The following is a 25,971-nucleotide window of genomic DNA, read 5'->3' on the forward strand; positions in this document are numbered from 1 at the left end:
CTAATTTGTTTTGCTCATTAAATCATTCCAAAAAACAAAATTCCTCTGCTTCTCAAAAATCTGATTCAGCAAAATCATTTTGGAAACCTAACCCAATTTGGAACAATTCAAAACAGAACAAAAAGTCAGTTTCCACTTCTAAGTCAGCATGAAGGTACGGCCCCTGATCTAAAATCCCATCTGGTAGGGGCAGATTAAGCCTTTTTTGAGAGCTTGGTCACAGTTAGTTCAGGACCATTGAGTACTCATTATAGTTTCCCAAGGCTATTGGACAAGCTTTCGGTCAAGGTCTCCTCGCGGAAGGTTTCTTCTGTCACACGTTCTAAAAGATCCACAAAAAGCAAATTTATTTTTTCAACGTGTTCAGGATTTAGAAAGTATTGGGGGAGATGGATCCATTTGCAAAAACACAATAAGGTCAAGGTTTCTATTCAAATATTTTCATTGTGCTGAAGAGAACCACTTTGGATCCCAAAACTTTGAACAGGTTTTTAAGAGTCCCTTCATTAAAAATGAAACTATTTTCCCTTAGTTCAACAGAGTCAGTATATGAAAACTGTATATTTAAAGGATGCATATCCCAATTCACAGAGATCACGATCAGTTTCTTCATTTCGGGACCATAACTTCCAATTTGTAGCTCTTCCTTATGAATTAGCTACAGCACTCAGAATGGTTACTAAGGTTCTGGGTGTTCTGTTATCAGGTCTCAAGATATAGCAGTTGTTTCATACTTGGATGATATATTGTTTCAAGTACCATTTTATTTTGTCAGTGTCTCACTACCAGACTACTATTGTTTCTTCAAAGTCATAGTTGGAGGAGAAATGTTCAAAAAAGTTCTTTGATTCCTCAGACATGAGTTGTCTTTTTAGGAATAATTATAGATTATGTTACCATGCGGCTCTATCTCACAGATTAACAAAAAAAAAATCAAATTACAAGCAGCATGTCAGTATCTACAGGCAAGCTTTGTGCATGGAAGTTATAGGCTTGATGGTAGCAGCATCAAATGCTATCCCCTTTGCTCAATTTTACTTATGTCCTCCAACTCAGCATGCTGAGTCATGGGAGAGAGGATTACACGCACCTATCTCAAACAAATCATTTATCTATTTTAGTCAAGCACTCCCTATTTTGATGGATTTCCGTTTAGAATATATCTCTACATCCATCCTGGACAATAATTACCACAAACGTGAGTCTTTTGGGTTGTGGTGCAGTCTGGGGATGTCGGAGGTCGCAGGGGGATTTGGTCTCCACAGGAGGCAAGGTTAACAATAAATGTACTAGAGCTTTGTGCGATCTTCAGGATCAGTGTCTTCTCAAACAAGAACCCTACATTAGTTTTCAAACAGACAATAAGAAACAAACAAAAAGAAAATAGCTATACTGTGTATATAGATGCACAATAATATGTTTATTTAATTTTTTTCTACAAATCCAGGCAGTGCCTATCATGCATCTGTACTATGCAGTATAGTTTATCTATACCGATTTTATAATCTGTTGGGAGTACTGGATCCATTTGGAATATTTTATCACATTATTTTACCATTAAGCAACACTCCAGTAACATTTGTTAGCGCCCTTAGGCAACACACAGCTCAATATGGTCCACAAACAAACGGCTGCCTATGGAGAAGAACGTCTAGATAATTTTTTTTTTTATTATTTTTTTTTTTTTAAACTTCAGTGTAAAATCCGATTCTGGCTAAGGAATGTGATGTTTTATTATAAATCATTTGGATTTCAGTTAGACAAATGGATTTTTAAAAAGAGTATAATTATTGTGGAAATTGTTTTGTGAGTAAAATAATCACTTTATTAGAATAAACTGGGATCCTTCTTTGTCTGGCAAAAATCATTGGAGTTGTATTAAATGGATGCAGCTCACTTGAATAAAACTACAGGGCTAGATTACAAGTAGAGCACTAATTTATTGCACACCCGCAAATTCAGCCGTTTACGGGTGCTGGATAAATAACCAGCCATTACAAGTGGCTAGTTATTGCTACCGCAAGCTTGCACTGGTATAACATGCAAGCATCAACGGTGAAAATCCTTTCAACCAGTTTCTATTATAGTCAACTATTCTCAGTTGCAAAAGTCTCAAATCATTCAATCACTCTTATTGATTTTTCAGAGTCACAAACACAAGCGTCCAGTTAACAGTGGATGTATGCAGTGGGTTTGTGACTGAATATTAATAAGTGTGATTGAATGATTTAAAACTTTTGCAATTGAGAATACACAGTTGTCTATAGGGACAGTCAGAAATTGGTATAAAGTATTTTCACCCTTGATGCTTGCATGTAGGAGGCTGCCTTTGACCACATAGAGGTGCCTGTTGTGATGTAGAGAAATCAATACTGTCCAACCCCAAGTGAATGCTGATATATATGGAATTTTATGTATGTAATGCTTTCTGGATGTTTGAAGTGACGCTTAAAGTAGCAGATTAACTTTTACTGTGTTTCAATATCCACTCTATTGTTTTGATTTTAGATATTGGGTTTCATTAAAGTTGATTAAAATCTTATTTTTAAATCCCATTACTATTTATTTCTGTATTAATGTATAAATGTAAATAATCTAGTTAAAATTGAATCAGATTATACCTGTGCTAAACTTCACACTTGTAATCTGGATGCTTGAGCTATATAAAAGCAAACATCTGATAACTTTCCTATGAGATGCACACTTTATGATGCACCAGCTCTGCACTGAGTATGTTCAAGAGTTCACAGTATCTGCATCTTTGATTGGCTGATGGCTGTCACATTAAAAACTAAACTGAAATTTGTCAGACAAAAAAAAAAAAAACTTATTTTGCAACTTGATTTTCAAACTAAGTGCTTTTACTTTAATTGTTGATTTTGCATTTCTACTTCATTTATTGGTTCTTTAAACTCTGTGCACCTCAAGAAAACTTTAGTGCCTACTGGCATCAAGGAACATGCATTCAGATCTTTTGCGAGGATCCAAATGTGGAAGCAAGAAGCAGCTTGTGACTGTCAGATATTTTCATAGCCGGACTGATTCCTGTAGATCTGTCCAAAACCAGATTTTATAGTCAGGGTCTTTTAGACAAATCGATCTGGCTATAAAATAAAAAAATATAAGGACACAAGCCCCTGCTTACTTCTGCATTCGGATCCTTACAAAAGACCTATATGCACATCCCTACTGGCACCCCATCCCTAAGTATAGATTGGAAGAAATGTATCTGAGGCACTATCACAAGCACTTAACATACAAAGAATATCTTGCAGATCACTCATCAAACTACGTTTTAAAGGAATAGTAAAGTCACTCTCTCCCTTTACTTCAATGATAATGTCTCCAAAGAAATGGCAAAACTCTATAAGACTCCAAAGATACCCGTTACTAATCCTTCATTAACCTGAAAGATACTACCAATGTAGGGACTAATATGACCCATGTTTCCTCCCAGAGATCCCCTCTGCCTTCTTGAATTTAGAGGATGATGCTGGTACACTCCAACAAGCAGGACTTTACAGTTTTGATTTGTGAGGAGAACAAATAGGAAACTGAAACTAACAAAACCTACTTGGTAAAGAGAATCTGTAAATCACCAACTTAAAGGGACAGTATACTGTAAAAAGTTTTTTTTAGTTTGTTTACAATTGCTTTTTTTTACCAACTGCAGAGTAAAAAAATGTATGAAAATTAGCTTTTTAAGGCTTATTTGTGTATATTAAAGCTCTGATTTTGTGTTTTGAAGCCACAAACAAATAAAATGGGTTGAGCTTGTAGGTATAATCCGATCTCATTACTGTATCACATTGTGCACATATACCTGCTTCTTTATATCTGTCCTTAAAACAATCACTAGTACTTTGAGAGAACAATGGAAAATCAACATTTTATTACCTTATCTCTGCTATATCGCACTGGGAGTGTAATTTCTTCTGCTGGCTGTGTTTACAAAGCTTATCTATAGCTGGTACGCAGCGGGCCACAAACCTTTCAGAATAGGTGGGGATACCACATGCTAAATCAACAATTTCAAATGCCAATATAAGGGTAAAGGAGCTACTTGTAAACAATTTAATACACTCCAGCAGGTAAAGTGGATCATTGGGGAACAAATTAAAGGGGAGAAAATTTTTGAGTAAACTGTCCCTTTAAAGATAAGCTTGAAGAGGATGAAGAAATCCTTGCATCTGGGGCATACCAGAGCCTGTTCCCACATTGCTTGATGCTTTTTCTTCTTACATCTCAAAGGATCAAGATTGGATCCACTAATTCTTGCAAGGTCCCACAAAGCATTAAGACCAAGCCACCAAGCTCAAGCACCTACCAGAGCTGCAACTCTTAAAATTTAGAGAACATCAAGTTAAGGAAGACATAGGGGTTAAATTTACCATCCCTGCAGGCAGACAGGTTCTCAAGTAGTGCAACTGCCCGCTAACCCCTACCCGGCTACTTCATAATGTCACCAGAAGGCAACATTTTCTATTAAGAACACTGCATTCAGTTATTCAATCGACCCTGAATGCAGGTTAAAGTCAAATTGTGAGAGACAGAAACAATACAAGATGCTAGACGCTGCTGTATCGTTTAATTGCAAAATCATGAAATGGTATTTAGCCAAAAATAAAAAATGTGCACTTTGTTGCCACAAGCCTGCAAATTAAAAGCTGAAAATGAATTAAAAAAAAACAAACAAAACATAACACAACCCCCACATAAAATGGTCACCCAGCTTGAGGTAGTTATAACAGATATATGCCTCTATTACAATGTACAAAAACAAACCATATATAAATATTTATTTAAGCCTTCAGTCTGAAAGTGCAAGGGGTTGGTTTAAACTTTCTTGAGATGTAGTTTTTGTATTAGCCAAAGTTTCAACTGCTTCAGAAGTCACTTTGCTATGATTTTTTTTTGAGGGCTTATATCCAGAAAGGCGCGATGCAAGACATTCTCTTGGGACGGGGGATTTCTCTTTCCTAAAAAGGGGAGATTGAAAAATATTAAAATAAAAACCAAAGACATCACTAGAAATATGGCATCTTTTATTGTACTCCTGTAAGCATAAATTTCCTTGTTATTTACGAATCTTATGAAAATAATTATCCATTGAAAATTCCTGTATTTTAAACAGCAGTGCTATGGTAGATAAGCTTGATGCTAAATAAAAGTTTAGGAGTGTGCAGCTTACAGGGAAACACTACACATTATGGATTTAAATTGCTACTGAAGTTAGGACTGAACAAACAATTTTAAGCTACAGCCACGTTTTCATGTTGCAATTTCTTATTTATGATGTTTTCAGGGACATACATACACTATAGTTACACACTTACTTTCAGCTTTTTCTTCTCTGGGTCATGAGCCACCATGTGTTCTTTCAGGCTTTGCTATAAAAACAGGGAATGGTCAGAATGATCAAAAACCAACATTTACATTAAGGTAGTTTAAAAATAAAATCAGAGCATGATCTTTAGAAGTCGTTAATATGCCAAACAATCCTTTGTGAAAAAAAAAAAAAAAAAAAAAAAAGATTTTCAGGTAAGCTATGGCTGCATTATATTTTTAGAAACTTGTTAGTTTAATACGGTTATTATATTCCTTTTAAGTACTGGTATTGGCTACAGTTTAACTTTTTTTCCTTCTTTGTGAAAAAAAAAAAAAAAAAAAGGAAAAAAAAGTTAAACTGTAGCCAATAACAGTACTTAAAAGGAATATAAAACCGTATAAACTAACAGTTTCTAAAAAATATAATGCAGCCAAGCTTACCTGAAAAATCTTTTTTTTTTTTTTTTTAACCCCTTTTAATTCAGGTATTAGGTTTTGTTTTACATACATGGAAGGTGCTATCCAGGCCATAGTTATGGCAGAATGCACTTGTGTACATGCACAATAGGGGAAACAGTCACATGACACTTTACTAAAAGCAGGGCAGAGTATAATGCTGAAGCTATCAAAGCATGTGACATTATCACCATGGAAACAAGCAAGCCTACTGGCAACAATTAGCAGTATCCAATGTCCCCTCCTCCCCCTTACTTGCATAAGTAATTATCAGTGCACAACTATGTACCTGATACCTCATGGTTTGGTAAGGACACAGATAAGGAAGCAAGCTACACTTGGCAACCCTCAAACGAAGTAATTTTGCAGATTTTGGAAACTATTAAATGCTTAAGTTTTTTTCCACAACCCCACCACCACACACTTTTACCTCAGTTAACCCTTTTATAATATGCACATAACTCAAAATGTTTTATGGCACTTTAAATATCTAGCACAAGCACAACTATCTTAGCTTAAACCGGCTATGCAAGAGTCTGCTTCCCAAAATTACTGTGGTCAGATGCAAAGCAAAAATTATCCTCCCCCACAACCACTTGCAAGGCACTATTCACCTTCAATGGGTGCAACTATGTAGAGGCCAGCCATGTCCAGCTAGCAAATCTGAAGTCAAATGATAACTACTATATTAGTTTGTGCTGTCCTGATGCACTTCTTGGTCTAACAGGAAGGGGCATATGTAATTAAGAGGTAAGGGGGGCAGCATAAAAGCTACACACCCTATACAACCCTTCCAAACATACATCATAAATATCAATCCTCACTTTCCATGGCAAAGGACTTTCCACAGCCTGTGTGATCACAAGCAAAAGGTCGCTGTTCCTCATGGAAACGACATAATGTGATTTTGGAGATTAAACATTGTAGTGTATGTCCTGTCACAACCTTCTTTGGGACAAGCAAATATACAGTTCTCTCTTTTCATGGCGCTTTTTATGTTCTTTAAGGTAGGATTTATGTTTCAAATTTTTATTGGCACACATCACAGATGGCCGGGTTCTGAAAGAAATTCAGGAGAAAACCCACTAGCTTGTTTAAATTAATACATTTCAATCCTTGATGTTAATCCTGTACATTGTTGTAATCCAGATGTTATCTAGCAATGAATTTAGCGATCCTAGAGGGTCTAGTATTGCTTGCTGATACATTTATATTTTGCAGACTGCAGGCAAGAAGCCAGTACTAGGTGTCATTGAATACTACAGTACCTATGCATAGCTCTTCAATCTGCCTAAAGAGATTCTTATGTGCAGTGATTAGCATGCAAAGCAAAAAACACAAACCAAAAAGTATTGATATCTCAAGCAATCAGAATGAAGAACTATTTAAAAGGGACAGTCAACTTCAACATTGTTAATGTATATATATATATATATATATATATATATATATATATATATATATATATATATATATATCCTATTATATAAAAGGCCAAGTGTGTTTGTCTGAAGCCGTCATGCGCAAGTAGAGACAGCACGAGGACAAACACACCCTGGCCTTTGAGTCCTGCTTTCCTACCCATCTGATCTTGCCGCCTGCGGCCAGAAGTGGGCGTGACCAGCAGGGAATGGCAGTGAAGGAGGGGGAGAGAAAAAGCTGTACTGCAAAAAAAATGGCCCGTAGTGAACGGGCTGTAGGAGATAGATATCTATCTCTAATATATTTATATATTCCCCTTAATTAACCCATTCCCCAGTTTTGCACAGCCAACAGGGTTATAGTAATATACCTTTTTCCTCTGATTACTTGTATCAGAACCTCTTTTGACAGCCTCACTAATCAAATGGCTATTTATTTTCTATTGACTTAGATTTTAGCCAATTTGTGCAGTCAGCCATAACGCCACAGGAGAGAGCCCAATGTTATCTATATGGCTCACATGAACTAGCAGTCTTCTGTCGTGAAAAAGCCATTCTTTCTTAGAAAACAATTTTGGTATTGACTGTCCCTTTAAAGAAAGCAAGCATAAAGACTACCATATGCATTTAGCCCTAAACCCCCACAGCTTTTCAAACCCTATTACTTTTAACAAAAAAAAAAAAACACACAATCAGGTAAATATAGGAGAACTTATGACAGCCATTGCCATATGAAACTCACCTTGATGAGACTCTGCAACATGTTTTACATATTCAGGCTCCATGTCTTGCCCACAAAGGAACATAAATTGTCTTTTCTGCATGGGTACCTAGAACGCAAAGATTTGACCACTGTCACGCAATAGCTGCCACCTAATTTTTTTGTTTCTTAAAAAGTTCACCCACGTAGAGCTAAAACTTCAGTTACAAGTCTTGACATTTGTCTTTGGTTGCTTTAGCACATCACTGATAGATCAGACATTGACCAATAGGTTCCCCACAAATAAAGGTGAAACACTGCAATCTGCACATTTAGATAATACATCTCAAAGGGACATAAAAAACAAAATGTTTTTTCATGATTCAGATAGAACACACAATTTTTTACAAACTTTACAATTGACCTATATCAAATTTGCTTCATTTTCTTGGTATCCTTTATTAAAGGAGAAACAATGCACTACTGGGAGCTAGCTGAACATATCTGGTGACAAAATGGCATATATGTTTAGCTACCAATCAGCAGCAGTGCATTGCTGCTCCTGAGCCTACCTAGGTATATGCTTTTCAATAAAGGATACCAAAAGAATGGAACAAATTAGTTAATAGAAGTAAACTGAAAATGTGTTTATAATTGCGTACTCTAAATCCTAGAAGAACACGTTGACCGCAAAGAGGAAAAATCTTAGTTTCTTTGAATACCGCTAGTATGAGACAATATGGTAGATTTTCTGTAATCATGCAATTAAAAAGACATTGTACTATACAATTTTTACACCCTTTATATATATTTACAGAATATGCCAGATCTGGAAGAGAAATTTCAGCTAGGCCCATGAAAACCCCCTGTTCAAGCCCTCTAGCAGAGGGCCGGGGAAATTCATTAAAAGGGGCCGCACACAACAAAATTGGTTATTGTAAAAAGATAGCTAAATGCCCTTTACTACACAATCCCACAGCTTTTGCACAACCAACATTGTTATATTAATAAACTTTATAAACCTTTAATTTCTGTCTGTTTCTAAGCCACTAAAAACACAGCCCCCCTGATCACATGCTTTTTTTTTTTTAATTAGTTTTTCACAACAGGGGACTGCTAGTACATGTGACCCCATATAGACAACATTGGCCTCACCCGCGTGGGGTTGTGCACAATACAGCACTAATTGGCTTAAATGCAAGTCAATAGATAATACATAAAGTCATGTGATCAGGGGGCCTGTCAAGAAAGATGCTGTAGATAAAAAAAGGTTAAGAGGTAAAATAATAACCATCTTTTCTGTGCAAAACTGGGAATTACCCATCTTTTTAAACAATAACTTTTTTTTTTAGTTGACTGTCCCTATAATAAAAAAAAAAAAAAAAAAAAGATTTTAAAAATTCATAATGAATTTAACAGCATTTTTGCATGTTTTATACTTTATAAAATGACAAATTCTTGGAAGTCCTATTATATAGTATGCATTGCCAACACATTCTTCAAATTAGGCAGCACCCTTATTGTGAGACACAGGGTTATAAACAGACAGGTACTTCATAGTACTGGGGAGATCTCTTAGCAAAGCTCAAGCCCAGAGAGCTTAGATCATATTGGGCAATGGCATACAGACAAGGTAACAATTCTCTTTAGAGGTGATAAGGTCTGATCTCCTACATGCTCAGCTCACTAATGAGTATGTGGTATCAAAGAGCATAACATTTATATATACAAAAAATAAATCTAAAGGAGCAGTTTCCCATACATTTTATACAAGTCAATGGAACACATTAAGGGCAAACCAATTTTACAGTACAGTGTACCCTTTAATTTCCAAATATTTTACTCTTAAAGGATTAAGGTTTGCATTTGAGATAGCTCTTCAAGACCCCACCAGAACAAGGATCAGTGCAGCCATCCTGACTTCCTACTCAATACAGGGGGGGGTTTTCAGCTTTATAAGTAAATATTCAAGCGGGGTTGAAGGTGTGTGGATTGCTGCTTTGATACAGCGGCAGTGACTGACAAACTTTTCAAAAACACGGACCGACCCCTAAAATGATAGGACCTCATTTCAGTATGCTAATTGCGGTTATTCTAAATAACATGAACAAGTTTTAAAGGTACCTGCATGGACTTTTTCATGGCGTTTAAGTTTTAGACGGTACAGAAAAGCTTTGCTCGCATCCTTCATGGGTGCACCTAAAATAAATAAATAAAAAAAAAAAAAAAAAAAAACCACGCAAGTTAGATAAATTTATTCCATGTGAATTTCAATGCATTAAGTTACTGGGGGATATTCAAAAAGGTATGTTGGACCTGACCCGCCAGTGCGGATCAGGACGGACATACCTCGCCGAATGCGGAGAGCAATACGCTCTCCGTATTCAGCATTGCACCAGCCTCCCCCTGCAGACTAACAGCAGGGAGATGCTTTATAACTGCTTGATAGGCCCCACTGTGTAAAGGAGCATCTCAATACATTGCTGCCAATTCATAGCATGTTCCCAAAGACATTTACATTTTTTTTTTTTCTATAAAAAAAAAAAAAAAGAAAATAAAAAAAAAAGTTTCAAAAAGGAACATAAAACAGGTTGAGATCTGTGCATATCCTAAAAGGGCTAATTAAGTTTGCAATAAAAAATAAAAATAAATAAAATAAAATAATTGCTGGCAAGTATTTTAAAATTTTCAAAAATAAGCTAAATGAATTATAGCTAAAGCTGCCTGGAGAAGCCAACTCCACCCCCTTATCAGTGAGGCATTGTATTTGAACTGAGTTCACCGCTTCTAGGCAGGCTTAAGCAGATAATTCCTTTGCATTTTGCATTCTACCAAAACAAAAAGATAGATACAGCCATAGAAGGAAATGTCTGGGGTGGGGGGGGTAAAAAAGGGGGGTAATGGCGAGGCACTGCAGGTAACCTCTAATCCAGTACCAGCACATTAGTTTGTCCACAATAAAAAAAAATAAAGCTGCTTGATCCCCCCCCCCCCTCCCCGATTTTTCTACAGAGCACCACAATTATGGAACAACCTCCCGCACACTATAAAACCCTTCCCCAAGAGATCCCCTCTCTACATATCTCAAAACAGAATGCACCTGTCATGGTTGATTATATATTTCCTACCTGTTCTATGTTACATTTTGCATATATTATGTATTAATATTGCTTCTGTATTTTACTGTACCCTATTATAACAATGCAATGTTTTGTGGACCCAGGACATACTTTAAAACGATAAAAATCGCAATGTATCCTTCCTGGTAAAATATTTTATAAATAAATGTACATATTATAATTTTGTCTCTATTCCAACTTATTTTATGTACCCTTTAAATGGGCACTGAACCCATAGTTTTTTCTTTTGCGATTCAGATAGAGCATGAAATTTTAAGCAACTTTCTAATTTACTCCTATTATCATTTTTTTCATTCTCTTGGTATCTTTTTTTGAAATGCAAAGAATGTTAAGTTTAGATGCCGGCCCATTTTTGGTGAACAACCTGGGTTGTTCTTGCTCATTGGTGGATAAATTCATCCAAGAAAAAAAGTGCTGGCCAGAGGTCTGAACCAAAAAGCTGAGATGCCTTTTCAAATAAAGATAGCAAGTGAACGAAGAAAAAAAAAATGAATAGGAGGTAAATAGAAAGTTGCATGCTCTATCTGAATCACGAAAGAAAACATTTGGGTTCAGTGTCCCTTTAAGGCAAAAAAACAAAGGCGGTGGGTTATATTTAAAGGGAAACTAAACCCAATGCTTTTTCTTTCACGATTCAGATAGGAGCATGCAATTTTAAGCAACTTTATAATTTACTCCTATAAATCCGCTTTTTCTTCGTTCTCTTGCTATCTTTATTTGAAAAAGAAAGCATCTAAGCTAAGGAGCCAGACAATTTTTGGTTCAGTACGTTTATTGGTGGGTGCATTTAGCTACCAATTAGCAAGCACAACCCAGGTTGTGAACCAAAAAATGGCTTCTAAACATACAGAAAGTTGCATGCTCTGAATCAAGAAAAAAAAAAAAAAAAAAAAAAAAAATTGTTTCAGGAATCATTTTCAAGAGGATAAAACTTCCTGTTTACTGCCCCACAAGGACAGCAAATGGAATAGTTTAACCTAGGTGTTAGGACACACCTGCTCTAGCTCCAATAAGTTTATTGGCCATGCTCAGAAACTTTCTGCAAAAAGTGATGCAACAGTAAAACATGTCAGCACCCCTTATCTTTCTGCAGACAGCGGCTACACTGAGAGTTACTAAAGGGACAGTCTACAACCAGAATTTTTATTGTTTAAAATGATAGATAATCCTTTTATTACCCATTCCCCCAGTTTTGCATAACCAACACACACTTGTATTATACCTTTTACCTCTGATTACCTTGTATCTAAGCCTCTGGCAGACTGCACCCTTATTTCAATTCTTTTAACAGACTTGCATTTTTAGGCCAAGAGTGCCCTCTCGTGAAGAGACTCCACTGGTTGTGAGCACAATGTTAACTAAATGGCACACATTAACCAACACCTTCTAGCTTGTGAAAAATGGTCAATTGCATTGAAATAAGAGGCGGCCTTCAAGGGACTTAGAAATTAGCATACCTTGGTTTTGCTTTTAAACTAAGAATACCAAGAGAAAGCAATTTTGAATTGGAAAGTTGTTTAAAATTGCATGCCCTATCTGAATCATGAAAATTTAATTTTGATTAGACTGCCCCTTTAAGTGTTATTATGCAAGTAGGTTTGTTTATTTTAACACTGTTTTTTAGTGTTTTAAGGAGCAGTTTCATATCCCTTTAAGTAATGGAGGCACTGCAGCCTCTGTCAGCAAACAAAGAAAAAAAAAAAATGTAACATAATGTTCTGATGTTCAAGTAAATGATTTCTAGGAAGGTGAAGAGCTACTTTTTAATGTTCCTTTAAAGTGACTGTGGCTTTAAAGTGGCTGTGACAAATGTTAAAGGGACACTGCAAGCCAAAGTTTATCTTTTGTGATTCAGAATAGAGCAGCAATTTTTAAGCAACTTTCTTATCAATTTTTCTTCGTTCTCTTTCTAACTTTATTTGAAAGAGGCATCAGCATTATTTTTGGGTTCAGTAAGCTCGACAGCACTTGTTTAATGGTGGGTGAATTTATCCACCAATAAGCAAAAACAACGCAGGTTGTTCAACCAAAAATGGGCCGGCATCTAAACTTACATTTCAAAATAAAGGGGGTGGGGGGGGGAAGAAAAAAAAAAAAAAAAAAAAAAAAAAAAAAGTGGTTCAGTGTCCTCTAAGCACTGAAACACAAACCAGGTTCTATTCTGGAGGTAAAAGGAAGACAGACCTAAGCATACTATTTTCCCCAACATTTTGCTAGTTTTAAGACAAGATTTAGAAAATGCCACCTAACTTTCCCACTTACCTTGTAAGGCTTTTGATTTGTATGTATGAACTGATGAACTTTAAGTTGATTATGCTTCTTGAATATTTGGCCACAATCATCAAAATGGCACTGAGGAAAAAAAAAAAAAAAAAAAAAAAAAAAATCAGACAACTGAAGCCAGTCAACTGCTGACAGGTCAAGCAGAATATTTACAGAGTCACTCAGCTTAAAAAAAGCGATACAAAACCCAAAAGTTTTTCATGACTCAGAGCGTGCAACTTTAAACATACTTCTATTGCATTTCCCCATTTTCTTAGTATCCTATGTTTGAAAAGTGGGAAGGTAAGATTAGGAGCGTGAAAGTGTCTGCAGCATTATATGGAAGACGTTCTGCAAGAGCACTATTTCCTGTCCTGTAGTGCTCTAGACATGCGCATGCTACCATGGCCGGACTGTTATCCAACTGACAACATTCCGACAGACAAGTGGCCGTCTGATAACAGTCAGGCCACAAGAGATTCGATAGATGAGTATTACCCAGACAAAACCACAAGATGTGCGGGTTTAATGGTTGTATATATAAAAAGAAAATGTATACTTCTGTGATAACAGGTTAGATAAAGTATAATAAAAAGATATTTACCACATAGATCTGGTTAGGAAATTTGTGAGCTCGCTTAAAGTGCTTCTTCATATTTGACCTGGTAGAAAATTTCAAGTCACAGTCTTCTGACTCACATCTGTAATAAAACAGCTCAGAAAAATTAGGACACTTAGAATTTTATGACCCTTCAAATAAGCCTTATATGCCTAGCACATTCAATACGGTAAAATTGCAGAAACAGAATAGGCAATGTAATAAACACAAAATTTGTCAAAAAAAAAATAAAAAAATAAAAATGTAAGAGCCATCACCCTTTCAGACTTTTGTATATACTGAACTTTTGCACATGCTTAGTAGTTACTGGTGTCTCAGTGTGTACAATTTGATAAAGGAAGCAATTTGGATTTTTTAATAAAACAAACCACACAGCATTGCATGGTCTATCTTAGGTTTTATTTTGACTTCAAAATGACTTGTAAAACATTTCACTAGCAAGGCCTCAATAACATGCTTTAACCCCTTGAGTGCCAACAACGGCTCTGAGCCGTCAGAGTTTCCCACTCTGGTGCTATCAATAACATGCTTTAAAGTGATAATTAAAAAGGGACAGTAAACCTTTAAATTAATGTTATATAACGCTGTTTTACAGACCCGCTCTCTGGGCTCTGCTGAGCGGGTCTGTTTTTTTTTTCCACAGCCCGGCCCAGCCGCGCCAGGCTGTGACTATACAGCTGGCCCGATGCGCTGAGGAAAAAAAAAAACAGACCCACTCAGAGCCCAGAGAGCGGGTCTGTAAAACAGCGTTTTTTGATAAAAATAAAAAGGCAATATTATGTTAAATAATGGTTGGCTAATATAATGTTATATAATTCTGCACTATGTGCAGAATTATATAACATTAATTTTAAGGTTTACTGTCCCTTTAAGTCAAAACTTTTCCTAATTCAGATCACACATACAATTTTAAATAGTGAGAACGTAAACCTAGCATAAAGCATATTTTCGGTCCGCACATACAATCTTAACCAATACCACACACAGTGAGTAACCCCCTGGCTGTCACTAAAACAAAACATGGTAATGATCCCTTTGGCTGCTTTAAGCTGACGGTAGGCAGCACTGTGGTCATGGAGTTAAGTGGAGGAAGAGTACTAACATAGCATAGATCTGAAAAATAAAAACCCCTTACTTGTAAGATTTTTCTCCACTGTGAGTAAGTGAATGACGTGATAGATGGTACGTTGTGGTAAAGCTTTTGCCACATCCTTCATGTTCACATGAAAAAGGTTTCTGTGGGTGATAAGAAAAACAAACAAACCTTAAAAAAAAAAATATATAGATATCTCTAGTACTCTTATTCCCTCCATCAACACAGCTACCTCTTCTAAGCTGCAGGAATAAGTGATCATTTTGATCATACAAGCATTCTCCAACTCAGCCCCAACACCCCCCCCCCCCCAATACTCCCAAACTTTCTCTTTCATATAGAACATGCAATTTTAAACACAACTTCTCTTGTCAAATTTGCAACAATACACTACTGGGAGCTAGCTCAACATACTGAGTGAGACAATTACAAGAAGCACATATGCACAGCCACAAATCAGAAGCTAGCTCCCAGCATTGCTTCTCCGGGGCCAAAAAAAAACTGCATGCTCCAACTGAATCATAAAAGGACAGTACAGTCAAAATTCAAAACTTTTAACAACCACCATGCACTAGGACAAGAGGGAGGGGTAAATTGAGCCATTGTTGTCTACGCTGAAACTAGTCATGTGCATTTGGGGCTTTCATTAGGAAACAAATGTTGAATATGGCCGTGGCATTCAGCTATTTTCTGAGACAGATTTTTTTTTCTTATGAAAGTGCAACAAATTAAGATCTATGCAAATCCAGATCTTCAAGTGATCCTCGAAAAAGCCAAGCTGTGATTGGCGAAATGTATGTCGGAGCGTGGTGACATGACATAACAGGCGGAGTTGTGCCATACTGAATCAAGGAACTGCATGTATCAGATACTGTGAAAATACGATCTGTGATTGCAGTGGTTTTTTTGCTTTGGACATTCTCTGTACATTGTCTGGTGACCTCACTTGTTATGAATAAAATGGTTTGTTTTATCCACTTCTGAGTCCTTCTATTAGGAGTTTTAAAAACCATCTGCAATTTTAATCTTTGCCTTAGTCTCCATTTAGAGTCTTCCTGTGCCTGAAAATCTAGAGCTTGATTTTGTAGCTCTAGAGTATGAGAGTACCCCCCCCCCATTTTTTTCAGCTTTAGAGTAGCAGTAATAGTAGTTGCAGTGGGGGACGGAGTTCCGAACAAACAACTTTCCATGAGCGCACCATTTCTGATAGAAAATCCCACACATGCGCTCTAGAAAGGGTCAATTTCACAGCTCTAAATATTGTAGCAGTGATGTATGTGGTCAGGTACGCAATGACGCTGGCGCGCATGCGCATTACAGCCAAAATTTGTGAAAAAGCTGATGTAACGTCACAGGAAGTGACATGGCTCGCTGTTTTCAAAAGTTCGCCATCTTACCAGAACACTGGACTCCAAAGGGGGCACATTTGGATTGGTTAATGTGCGATTCATCATTTTACACAGAAACAGACTATGCATTGCAGGCAGAGGAACGTCGGAATGTATAACAAAGCTAAAGGGTAATTTATTTATATATATTTTAGCGCCTACAATGATTTTGATCAATGAAAGTGAAAATCTTTTAAAAATTTTTTTTTTATTATTACAAATATAGGTGAGAGAATACAGACATCCCAACGTGCAAAAACTAATTTAAGGGAGGTGGTTTCACCCGCTACTGCGCCACCCCCCCCCCTCATATTGGGCACCTTGAAATCCTAAATATGAGAGACTTATTAAAGTAGCTTCCCACTAAAGTCACAAAAAAAAAAAAAAAAAAAAAAAAAAAAGTAGCTTTATTGCACAACCACATACAACAAATTTTCTAGTGATCGTACGATTGTTGAATGCTTAAATATTTTAGAATACGAAGTTTAGTTACGTGCAGTAAATAAGGTAGTATTTGTGTTTTATTTTATTAAAATCAGTGGGGGCATTTTGGTTACTGATGCATGCTTTAAGGGTTCTATAACGTCCCAGCAAAAACACTTTTTCCGGATTTGGGTCACGTTGGATCATGGTACAGAGTTTCAGTGAGATTGCATTCCATTTGCTGGCATCAGGTAGCCGCTATTACAATCAGGGAGAGTTGGGATGTCTGGAGAATATAGTTTAAATCACTTTCACCAAGAGACCCCGGCAAAAAACAACAACTTTATCTCAAACACTAAATAGACCGAGCGATACAAGTCCAGACTTGTCTATTACATCAAATACACAAAGGACGTGCACATTTAATAGATTGATAATGAACGTGATAATATTGAGTGAGTGACAAAACCGGGAAAAACAATTAGCATTCTGCTGCTCTGCACTCCCTGTTGCTCACACACGTGGTTCCGGTCTCACCTCCCCGGTGTGCTTGCACAAGTGAACTTTCAGCTTCCAGTTCTTGTTGTATGTCGCATTGCAGTCCGCGAAGGAGCAAATGTACCGTTTGTAAACATCTGGTGGTGCGGTCTCTCCCATTCCTCTACCACTGTCTGAAATGCTTACACTCTCAAACGCAGTCGAACTACCCCAGGAAGACACGGAGGCAGCCATTAGTCGGCTATACAAAACGGAATGTACCATTAATGATACTCGTAGGGGTGTTCCCATTAAATGTGATACTAATGCGGTGTAGGAAGTGGAAATTAAGGATAGTATCTATTGTTTAATTGTAAATAAATACAATTTAATTCATGGGCTACAAAACAGGGCCGCGGCGCATTACTATGTAGTGTGTCAACAATCTTTTCTGTTAGGCCTAGGGTTAACTACAAGCCGCTGTATTTGGACATTGGTAAACACGCTTTCAGTGGCTGTCAAACTGACAGCTTTGGAATAAACCAATACATAAAAGGGGGAGAGAATATTTCTGAGTTGTTATAGCCAAGTCCGTCAGAGATGTCACTATCACTGTCACTGATTCTTCAAACTTATTTGAAGTACGAGTAATCTTACTGATCTAATTTGAATACTGTAGTACATTCCTTAAAAATTTAATGGTGATAGTTAATTTAAAAGTATGTTCCCCTTGATATTATTTATCAATTTAAAACGTGTTTTTTTCTAATAAAGAGATCTGTTTTTTTTAGAGGTATTGTCACCAGGAACTGTTAATTTTTTAAGGAAATCAAAACACAAAACTATTTTATTTATTTTTTAAAGTAAAAATAAAATATTATTAGGGCACAAGTTGTCATGAACTAATTTTATAACTATATAATTAGTATGTTTCATCCAGCGGTGGGTGCTAATTAAGGCCTAGATTTAGAGTTTGTCGGTAGCCGTCAAAACCAGCGTTAGAGGCTCCTAACGCTGGTTTTGGGCTCCAGCCAGTATTTGGAGTCAGTCAGGAAAGGGTCTAACGCTCACTTTCCAGCCTCGACTTTTCCATACCGCAGATCCCCTTACGTCAATTGCGTATCCTATCTTTTCAATGGGATCTTTCTAACTCCGGTATTTAGAGTCGTGGCTGAAGTGAGCGTTAGAAATCTAACGACAAAACTCCAGCCGCAGAAAAAAGTCAGTAGTTAAGAGCTTTCTGGGCTAACGCCGGTTTATAAAGCTCTTAACTACTGTGCTCTAAAGTACACTAACACCCATAAATTACCTATGTACCCCTAAACCGAGGCCCCCCCACATCCCCGCCACTCTATAAAAATTTTTTAACCCCTAATCTTCCGCTCCGTACACTGCCGCCAACTACGTTATCCCTATGTACCCCTAATCTGCTGCCCCTAACACCGCCGACCCCTATATTATATTTATTAACCCTAATCTGCCGCCCCCGCTATCGCTGACCCCTGCATATTATTATTAACCCCTAATCTGCCGTCCGCACGCCGCCGCCAGCTACATTATAGCTATGTACCCCTAATCTGCTGCCCCTAACACCGCCGACCCCTACGGATCGGACGGATCGGTGTGATACCCGGCGAGGTGAAGACAAGGTAGGAAGATCTTCAGGGGCTTAGTGTTAGGTTTATTTAAGGGGGGTTTGGGTTAGATTAGGGGTATGTGGGTGGTGGGTTGTAATGTTGGGGGGGTATTGTATGTGTTTTTTTTACAGGCAAAAGAGCTGAATTCTTTGGGGCATGCCCCGCAAAGGGCCCTGTTCAGGGCTGGTAAGGTAAAAGAGCTTTGAACTTTAGTAATTTAGAATAAGGTAGGGCATTTTTTTATTTTGGGGGTCTTTATTATTTTATTAGGGGGCTTAGAGTAGGTGTAATTAGTTTAAAATTGTTGTAATATTTTTCTGATGTTTGTAAATATTTTTTTATTTTTTGTAACTTAGTTCTTTTTTATTTTTTGTACTTTAGTTAGTTTATTTCATTGTATTTTTTTGTAGATATTGTATTTAATTAATTTATTGATAGTGTAGTGTTAGGTTTAATTGTAGATAATTGTAGGTATTTTATTTAAATAATTTATTGATATTGTAGTGTTAGGTTTAATTGTAACTTAGGTTAGGATTTATTTTACAGTTAATTTTGTAATTATTTTAACTATTTTAGCTATTAAATAGTTCTTAACTATTTAATAGCTATTGTACCTGGTTAAAATAAATACAAAGTTACCTGTAAAATAAATATAAATCCTAAAATAGCTATAATATAAATATAATTTATATTGTAGCTATATTAGGATTTATTTTACAGGTAAGTATTTAGCTTTAAATAGGAATAATGTATTTAATAAGAGTTAATTTATTTAGTTAGATTTAAATTATATTTAACTTAGGGGTTTGTTAGTGTTAGGGTTAGACTTAGCTTTAGGGGTTAATACATTTATTAGAATAGCGGTGAGCTCCAGTCGGCAGATTAGGGGTTAATGTTTGAAGTTTGGTGTCAGCGATGTTAGGGAGGGCAGATTAGGGGTTAATACTATTTATTATAGGGTTAGTGAGGCGGATTAGGGGTTAATAACTTTATTATAATAGCGGTGCAGTCCGCTCGGCAGATTAGGGGTTAATAAGTGTAGGCAGGTGGAGGCGACGTTGTGGGGGGCAGATTAGGGGTTAATAAATATAATATAGGGGTCGGCGGTGTTAGGGGCAGCAGATTAGGGGTACATAGGGATAATGTAAGTAGCGGCGGTTTACGGAGCGGTAGATTAGGGGTTAATAATAATATGCAGGGGTCAGCGATAGCGGGGGCGGCAGAATAGGGGTTAATAAGTGTAAGGTTAGGGGTGTTTAGACTCGGGGTACATGTTAGAGTGTTAGGTGCAGACGTAGGAAGTGTTTCCCCATAGCAAACAATGGGGCTGCGTTAGGAGCTGAACGCGGCTTTTTTGCAGGTGTTAGGTTTTTTTTCAGCTCAAACAGCCCCATTGTTTTCTATGGGGGAATCGTGCACGAGCACGTTTTTGAAGCTGGCCGCGTCCGTAAGCACCGCTGGTATCGAGAGTTGAAGTTGCGTTAAATATGCTCTACGCTCCTTTTTTGGAGCCTAACGCAGCCATTCTGTGAACTCTCAATACCAGCGGTATTTAAAAGGTGCGGCCAGAAAAAAGCACGCGTAGCTAACGCACCCCTTTGGCCGCAGAACTCTAAATCTAGGCGATAGAGGGCAAATGGCAGAAAGCAGGGCTGTACAGTACAGTACAGGGTACAAGTTGGGGAAATGAAACAGGGATGTCCCTCAATGTTCCCTCTATGAGCACAGTGTACAGAATATTATATCTGTGCAATTTTTGTCCAAGTGAATAAAATGTGCATGCACTGTAGTCAAACTTGAAACTCTGAAACACATACATACACACAGCCTCTCAAGCACACACAAAAACACACTCTCAAACACACACCCTCTCAAACACACACAAAAACACACTCTCAAACACACACAAAAACACACTCTCAAACACACACATACACACACACACTCTCAACCACACACAAACACACACTCTCAAACACACACATACACACACTCTCAACCACACACAAACACACACTCTCAAACACATACAAAAACACACACATACACACACTCTCAAACACACACATACACACCCTCTCAAGCACACACAAACACACACTCTCAAACACACACATACACACCCTCTCAAGCACACACAAAAACACACTCTCAAACACACACATACATACACTCTCAACCACACACAAACACACACTCTCAAACACACACAAAAACACCCTCTCAAACACACACATACACACCTTCTCAAGCACACACACACGTAAACATTCACACACACTCTCAAAAACACACATACACACACCCTCTCAAGCACACACAAAAACACACTCTCAAACACACACATACACACACTCAAGCACACACACACGTAAACATTCACACACACTCTCAAAAACACACATACACACACCCTCTCAAGCACACACAAAAACACACTCTCAAACACACACATACACACACTCAAGCACACATACACACGTAAACATTCACACACACACTCTCTCACACACACTCTCTTAAACACAGACACACTCAAACACACACATACACACTATCAAACACACACACACACTCTCAAACACACACATACACAGTACACGCTATCAAACACACACACATAAACATTCACACAAACACTATCGCTCAAACACACAAACTCTTAAACACACACATACACACACTCTGAAACACACTCTTTCAAACATATATAGTACATACTCTCAAACACACACACACATTCTCTCAGAAACTCACACTCTTTCATAAACTCACAAACACACAGACACACGCACAAACAGAAGCAGAAGAAAACATCTGTAAATGCGATTAAGAGTCTGGCACACCTTTTGCCTTGTTCTTCTCTGCGTCTGAATTGTTTGTTTAAGGTCTTATTTTAAGGGGCAGAGAACAGGAGATATGCAGAAAAAAACAGAACCAGGCATTATTGTTTAGCAAGCAACACTAAGGGCTTGATAATTGAAAGCTGTCTGGGATGGCGAGATTATTAAAGAATGCTCGCCAGTCCTTCTATTTCCCTGGTGGAATGATCTAAGCCACTTTTTACCCTGAAAACAAGGTGTCTCGCTAAGGGGCGTATACTGCATTTTCAACAAATAATTGAACCATTCACGCAAAAATAAGCAGGGAAAAATTGTATTGTTAAGGTGCATCAAAAATCGCAGCAAAATTCTTCACCAAAAATCGTTGTTGTTTTTTTTTACCAAAAGCGTAAACATTTGTATGTAATTTTAAGAATGCACAGAGTAAATTGTAATTTTAGTAAACTGAATGTGCAAAAAACACAGAAATTTGTACTTATAAAAACAAAATGCAAAGCGTAATTGTTTTTTCATAAAATGGGCTGAACATTGGCGTTCCATGGGCATATATGAAATTGTCTCTCTAATCCCAGCGTAATTCTGTAAAGACCAACTAAAAGGTGACAAGCTTTTCTCAAACCACTGCAAATACTTATAACCCTAATAGAAAAACACATGCATACGGAAATATAGACAAATGTAAGATGCTATACGCAGAAAGCAGCATAATGTGATTTATATTGGCTGCAGGATTTCATTTTTAAAGTGCCCCCCTGCTCACTGCTAACTTCGCTCTAAGGAGCGAAGTGTCCCTATCCAGCAAGCTCCATTACTTTCAGTAGAAGCCATCTCGTCACTTGCAGGGACTGCTCTTTTATTACAATCATTCCACCAGGGCAGCCCCTGTGAGAGCTGGCGAGCAAAACTAGGTTTGATTTGGCGAGGCTTAGATCATTGAGCCCTTAGTGCAGCAGCATGGCTAAAACATTTATTTATTCATTTATTTATTTAACCCTTTCATGACAGGGTTATAAAGTCTACAATGTTCCGATGTAGACAAATTGAAATCACGTGATCGTGCAAACGATTGCGAGATTTCAATTATGGGATTGGGTCTGGGGGGCGACCCTATGACGCTAGGAACGCCTTCCAGACCACGATCAAATCCTGCAAGTCTAGTAGGCTTCAGGACAGCCGTTTGCGATGACGTTGTATTCCGTCATAACGGCTTTAAAGCCCAGTGCCGTTGTGACGGAATACAATGGCATAACGGCATTAAAAGATTAATGCTGACTGGAGGGGTGAACACTTTTGAAGTAACAGCACCAAAATAAACTGAAACTAAATATTTAATTCAGCCCAAAAGTACAGATATACAGATAGTGTATCACTTTCATATAATATACACAACAAGCTAGCCTCTTTATGTACCTCATCAGAACAAGGACTAGATCTACCACAAACTACAGTAATGTGAAGTCCACCTGAGGATAATGTTCATACAAAATCCAGCAAGGGCATCTTGTTCTGATACTTTCAAAAAATGTCAAAAGGAGAATTGTACCTCACCAGCCTGATTAGGAAGAGCTTCTAGTCTTATACGCTCTGAATCAAGTCAAGTCAAGAATACTTTATTAGCATGACATTATTACATGTGTTGCCAAAGTAATATGTTACAATAAAACAGATTAATAACAATTTATAAAGCAGGATTATAGTGGGTAAATATGGTAACAGTTCATTTAATCTGATTGGGGGTTCTGGTCATGTGACAGTCTGCTACATATTTGCTACTATCCTTGTAGCTTTGTTTTTTTCTCCTAAGAGTACACATAGGCCTCTATTTATCAAGCCGTCAACTGCAAATACGCTGTAATTCCGCAGCATTTTTGTGGCGAGGCTGATTCGCCATAGTTATCAAGCCCTACAGACCGGCAAAAGTAGAATATAGTGACGTAACCTATGATCCACCGTACTCAGTCCGACACAGATCGATGGTTACGTCACTCCAGATGTTCCGAACGCAAGTTTGGCACTATCTGACTACTTTTGGAAGTTATCAAAGAACAACCAGGTACGCTCGCCACTATTCCGGCCCAGCGTACCTGGTGTTCAATCCGTCGCCCTGGAGGCGGCAGAACCCATAGGAATCAATGGGAGTCTTACAGCAGCGAGAGCTCATGTTCGCTGCTGCCTTATATCCCATTGATTCCTATGGAAAGTGTCTGCACCTAACACCCTAACATGTACCCCGAGTCTAAACACCCCTAATCTGCCCCCCCTACACCGCCGTCACCTACATTATATCTATTAACCCCTAAACCTAAGTCTAACCCTAACACCCCCCTTATTTTATAGGTAAGTATTTAGTTTTAAATAGGAATAATTTAGTTAATAATATTAATTTTATTTAGATGTATTTAAATTATATTTAAGTTAGGGGGTGTTAGGGTTAGGGTTAGACTCCGGGTTTGGAGGTTTAGGGGTTAAACAATTTATTTGCGGCGGGGTCTGGGATCGGCAGGATAGGGGTTAATAACTTTATGTAGGTGGCGGTGGTATAGGGGGCGGCAGATTAGGGGTTAATAGGTATAATGTAGGTGGAGCGGCGGTTTAGGGGTTAATATATTTATTATAGTTGCGGCGGGGTCCAGGAGCGGCGGTTTAGGGGTTAATACGTTTATTTAGTTGCGGGGGGCTCCGGGAGCGGCAGTTTAGGGGGTATTACAGTATAGTATAGTGTGGGTGCTTAGTGACAGGGTAGCAAGAAAGCTGCGAATAAGCCGATGAGCAGCGAGATTGATGACTGTTAGTTAACAACAGTCCGCTGCTCATCGCACCGTACTTGGTGCACGGCTTTTTGACAGCTTTCTTGATAAATTTGTCGAACTTATTCAGGTCGATGTTAGGCGAGCGTATTGGGGCCGGCGAATGCAGGTAAGTAGACAGCTTGTTAAATAGAGGCCATAGTCTTTCTTGTTCAGACATCTGTGGGAAGTCTGTTATTTCTTTCATTATTTTTGGGAAGTATTTATCCATTAAGGGTTTTTATCTATACAGTACAATAGGAAGTTACGCTTCAGTCTCTATGACCCCACTGTCACACTGCGCACATTGTCTGGCTGCACTGGGTCTCCCTTTTGTCGATATCTGCCAATCTCTATTTCCAGCTGGTGGTCAGAGATTCTGTATTTAGTGAGTATCTGTCTGTGCTTTTGGGTTGTGTGACACTTGTGAGTTACTCAGCTAGTTTGTACTCTCTCTGTAGAGACCTGTAACTCTCCAGCTTGTTCTGTTGTCCTATCTGTTCCTCCGGTGCCCAGTGTACCTCTCCTCAGAGCTGTTTGTAAGGTGTTTGGTGACACTCTCTCACGGGCTGTGCTTTCACTGATGTGGTTTTGCCAGGTCTGATATATATCTCTAAATACTTTTGATGCTGGGTCACAGAGTGCTTGGTGGTAAAGTGTAACTTGTGTCACTATTTGTGAGGTGACACCAGAATTTGTACACCCTTTTTTTGCATTGGTAGCAGCAATGGGAACTCTATCCCGCTCTGCTCTGCTCTGCACCCATTGTTAGGGGCACTTCTGTGTACCCGCAGTGCATATTTACAGAATTGGAGATGTGCAATTTCTGTGAGAGTTTTGTCCTATTCTCTGTAGTTTCTGGTCAGTGTTGGGCCCCAGACCTCACAGCCATACGCAGGATTGCTATAATAGTGCTTTTTAATACCTTAAGTAACCGTTCTGTAGGAGGGTTTAGACTTGCTAGTGGCTTCTTGATTGCATGGAAGGCCTCTAAGGGCTTTTTTTCTTGCAGTGTTCTGATGGCCAGTTTAAAGCTTCCCTGATGCACTCAGTGTAAGCCCAAGATAGGTATAATCTAATGTGAGTTTTTGCTGGAGATTTTTGTTTTTCTTCTGGAAAATCATGACTTAAGTTTTTTTCCTTATTCACTTCCATTGCCCATGACTTACAGTATGTCTGCAGTATGTCTAGTTTTTCTTGCAAACCCACTGCTGTGGGGACAGGATGAGCAGGTCATCTGCATACAAGAGACCATGGCCTAGATTTAGAGTTCTGCGTTAGGGTTAAAAAGCAGCGTTAAGGGGTCCTTACACTGCTTTTTAACGCTGCTGGTATTTAGAGTCAGCGAGGAAAGGGTCTACCGCTCACTTTCTTTCGCGACTCGAGGCTTCCGCAGAT

The 25,971-nt window shown here is 38.0% G+C and overlaps 1 protein-coding gene across 1 annotated transcript; it reads right to left on the reverse strand.

Moving 5' to 3' along the window:
* Positions 1-248: 248 nt before the first annotated feature.
* On the reverse strand, positions 249-17,563 carry GTF3A (general transcription factor IIIA). Its single transcript, XM_053705570.1, is given in 14 exon segments — positions 249-322; positions 1,192-1,338; positions 6,609-6,675; positions 6,677-6,760; positions 6,762-6,818; positions 6,820-6,843; positions 7,925-7,981; positions 7,984-8,036; positions 10,030-10,060; positions 10,062-10,103; positions 13,308-13,397; positions 13,912-14,008; positions 15,062-15,162; positions 17,368-17,563. Coding segments are annotated over 14 exon segments (1,119 nt in total). The 5' UTR covers position 17,563.
* Between the last annotated feature and the right edge of the window lie 8,408 nt (positions 17,564-25,971).

Source organism: Bombina bombina, chromosome 3 (assembly GCF_027579735.1).
Source record: "Bombina bombina isolate aBomBom1 chromosome 3, aBomBom1.pri, whole genome shotgun sequence".
NCBI classification, from domain to species: domain Eukaryota; kingdom Metazoa; phylum Chordata; class Amphibia; order Anura; family Bombinatoridae; genus Bombina; species Bombina bombina.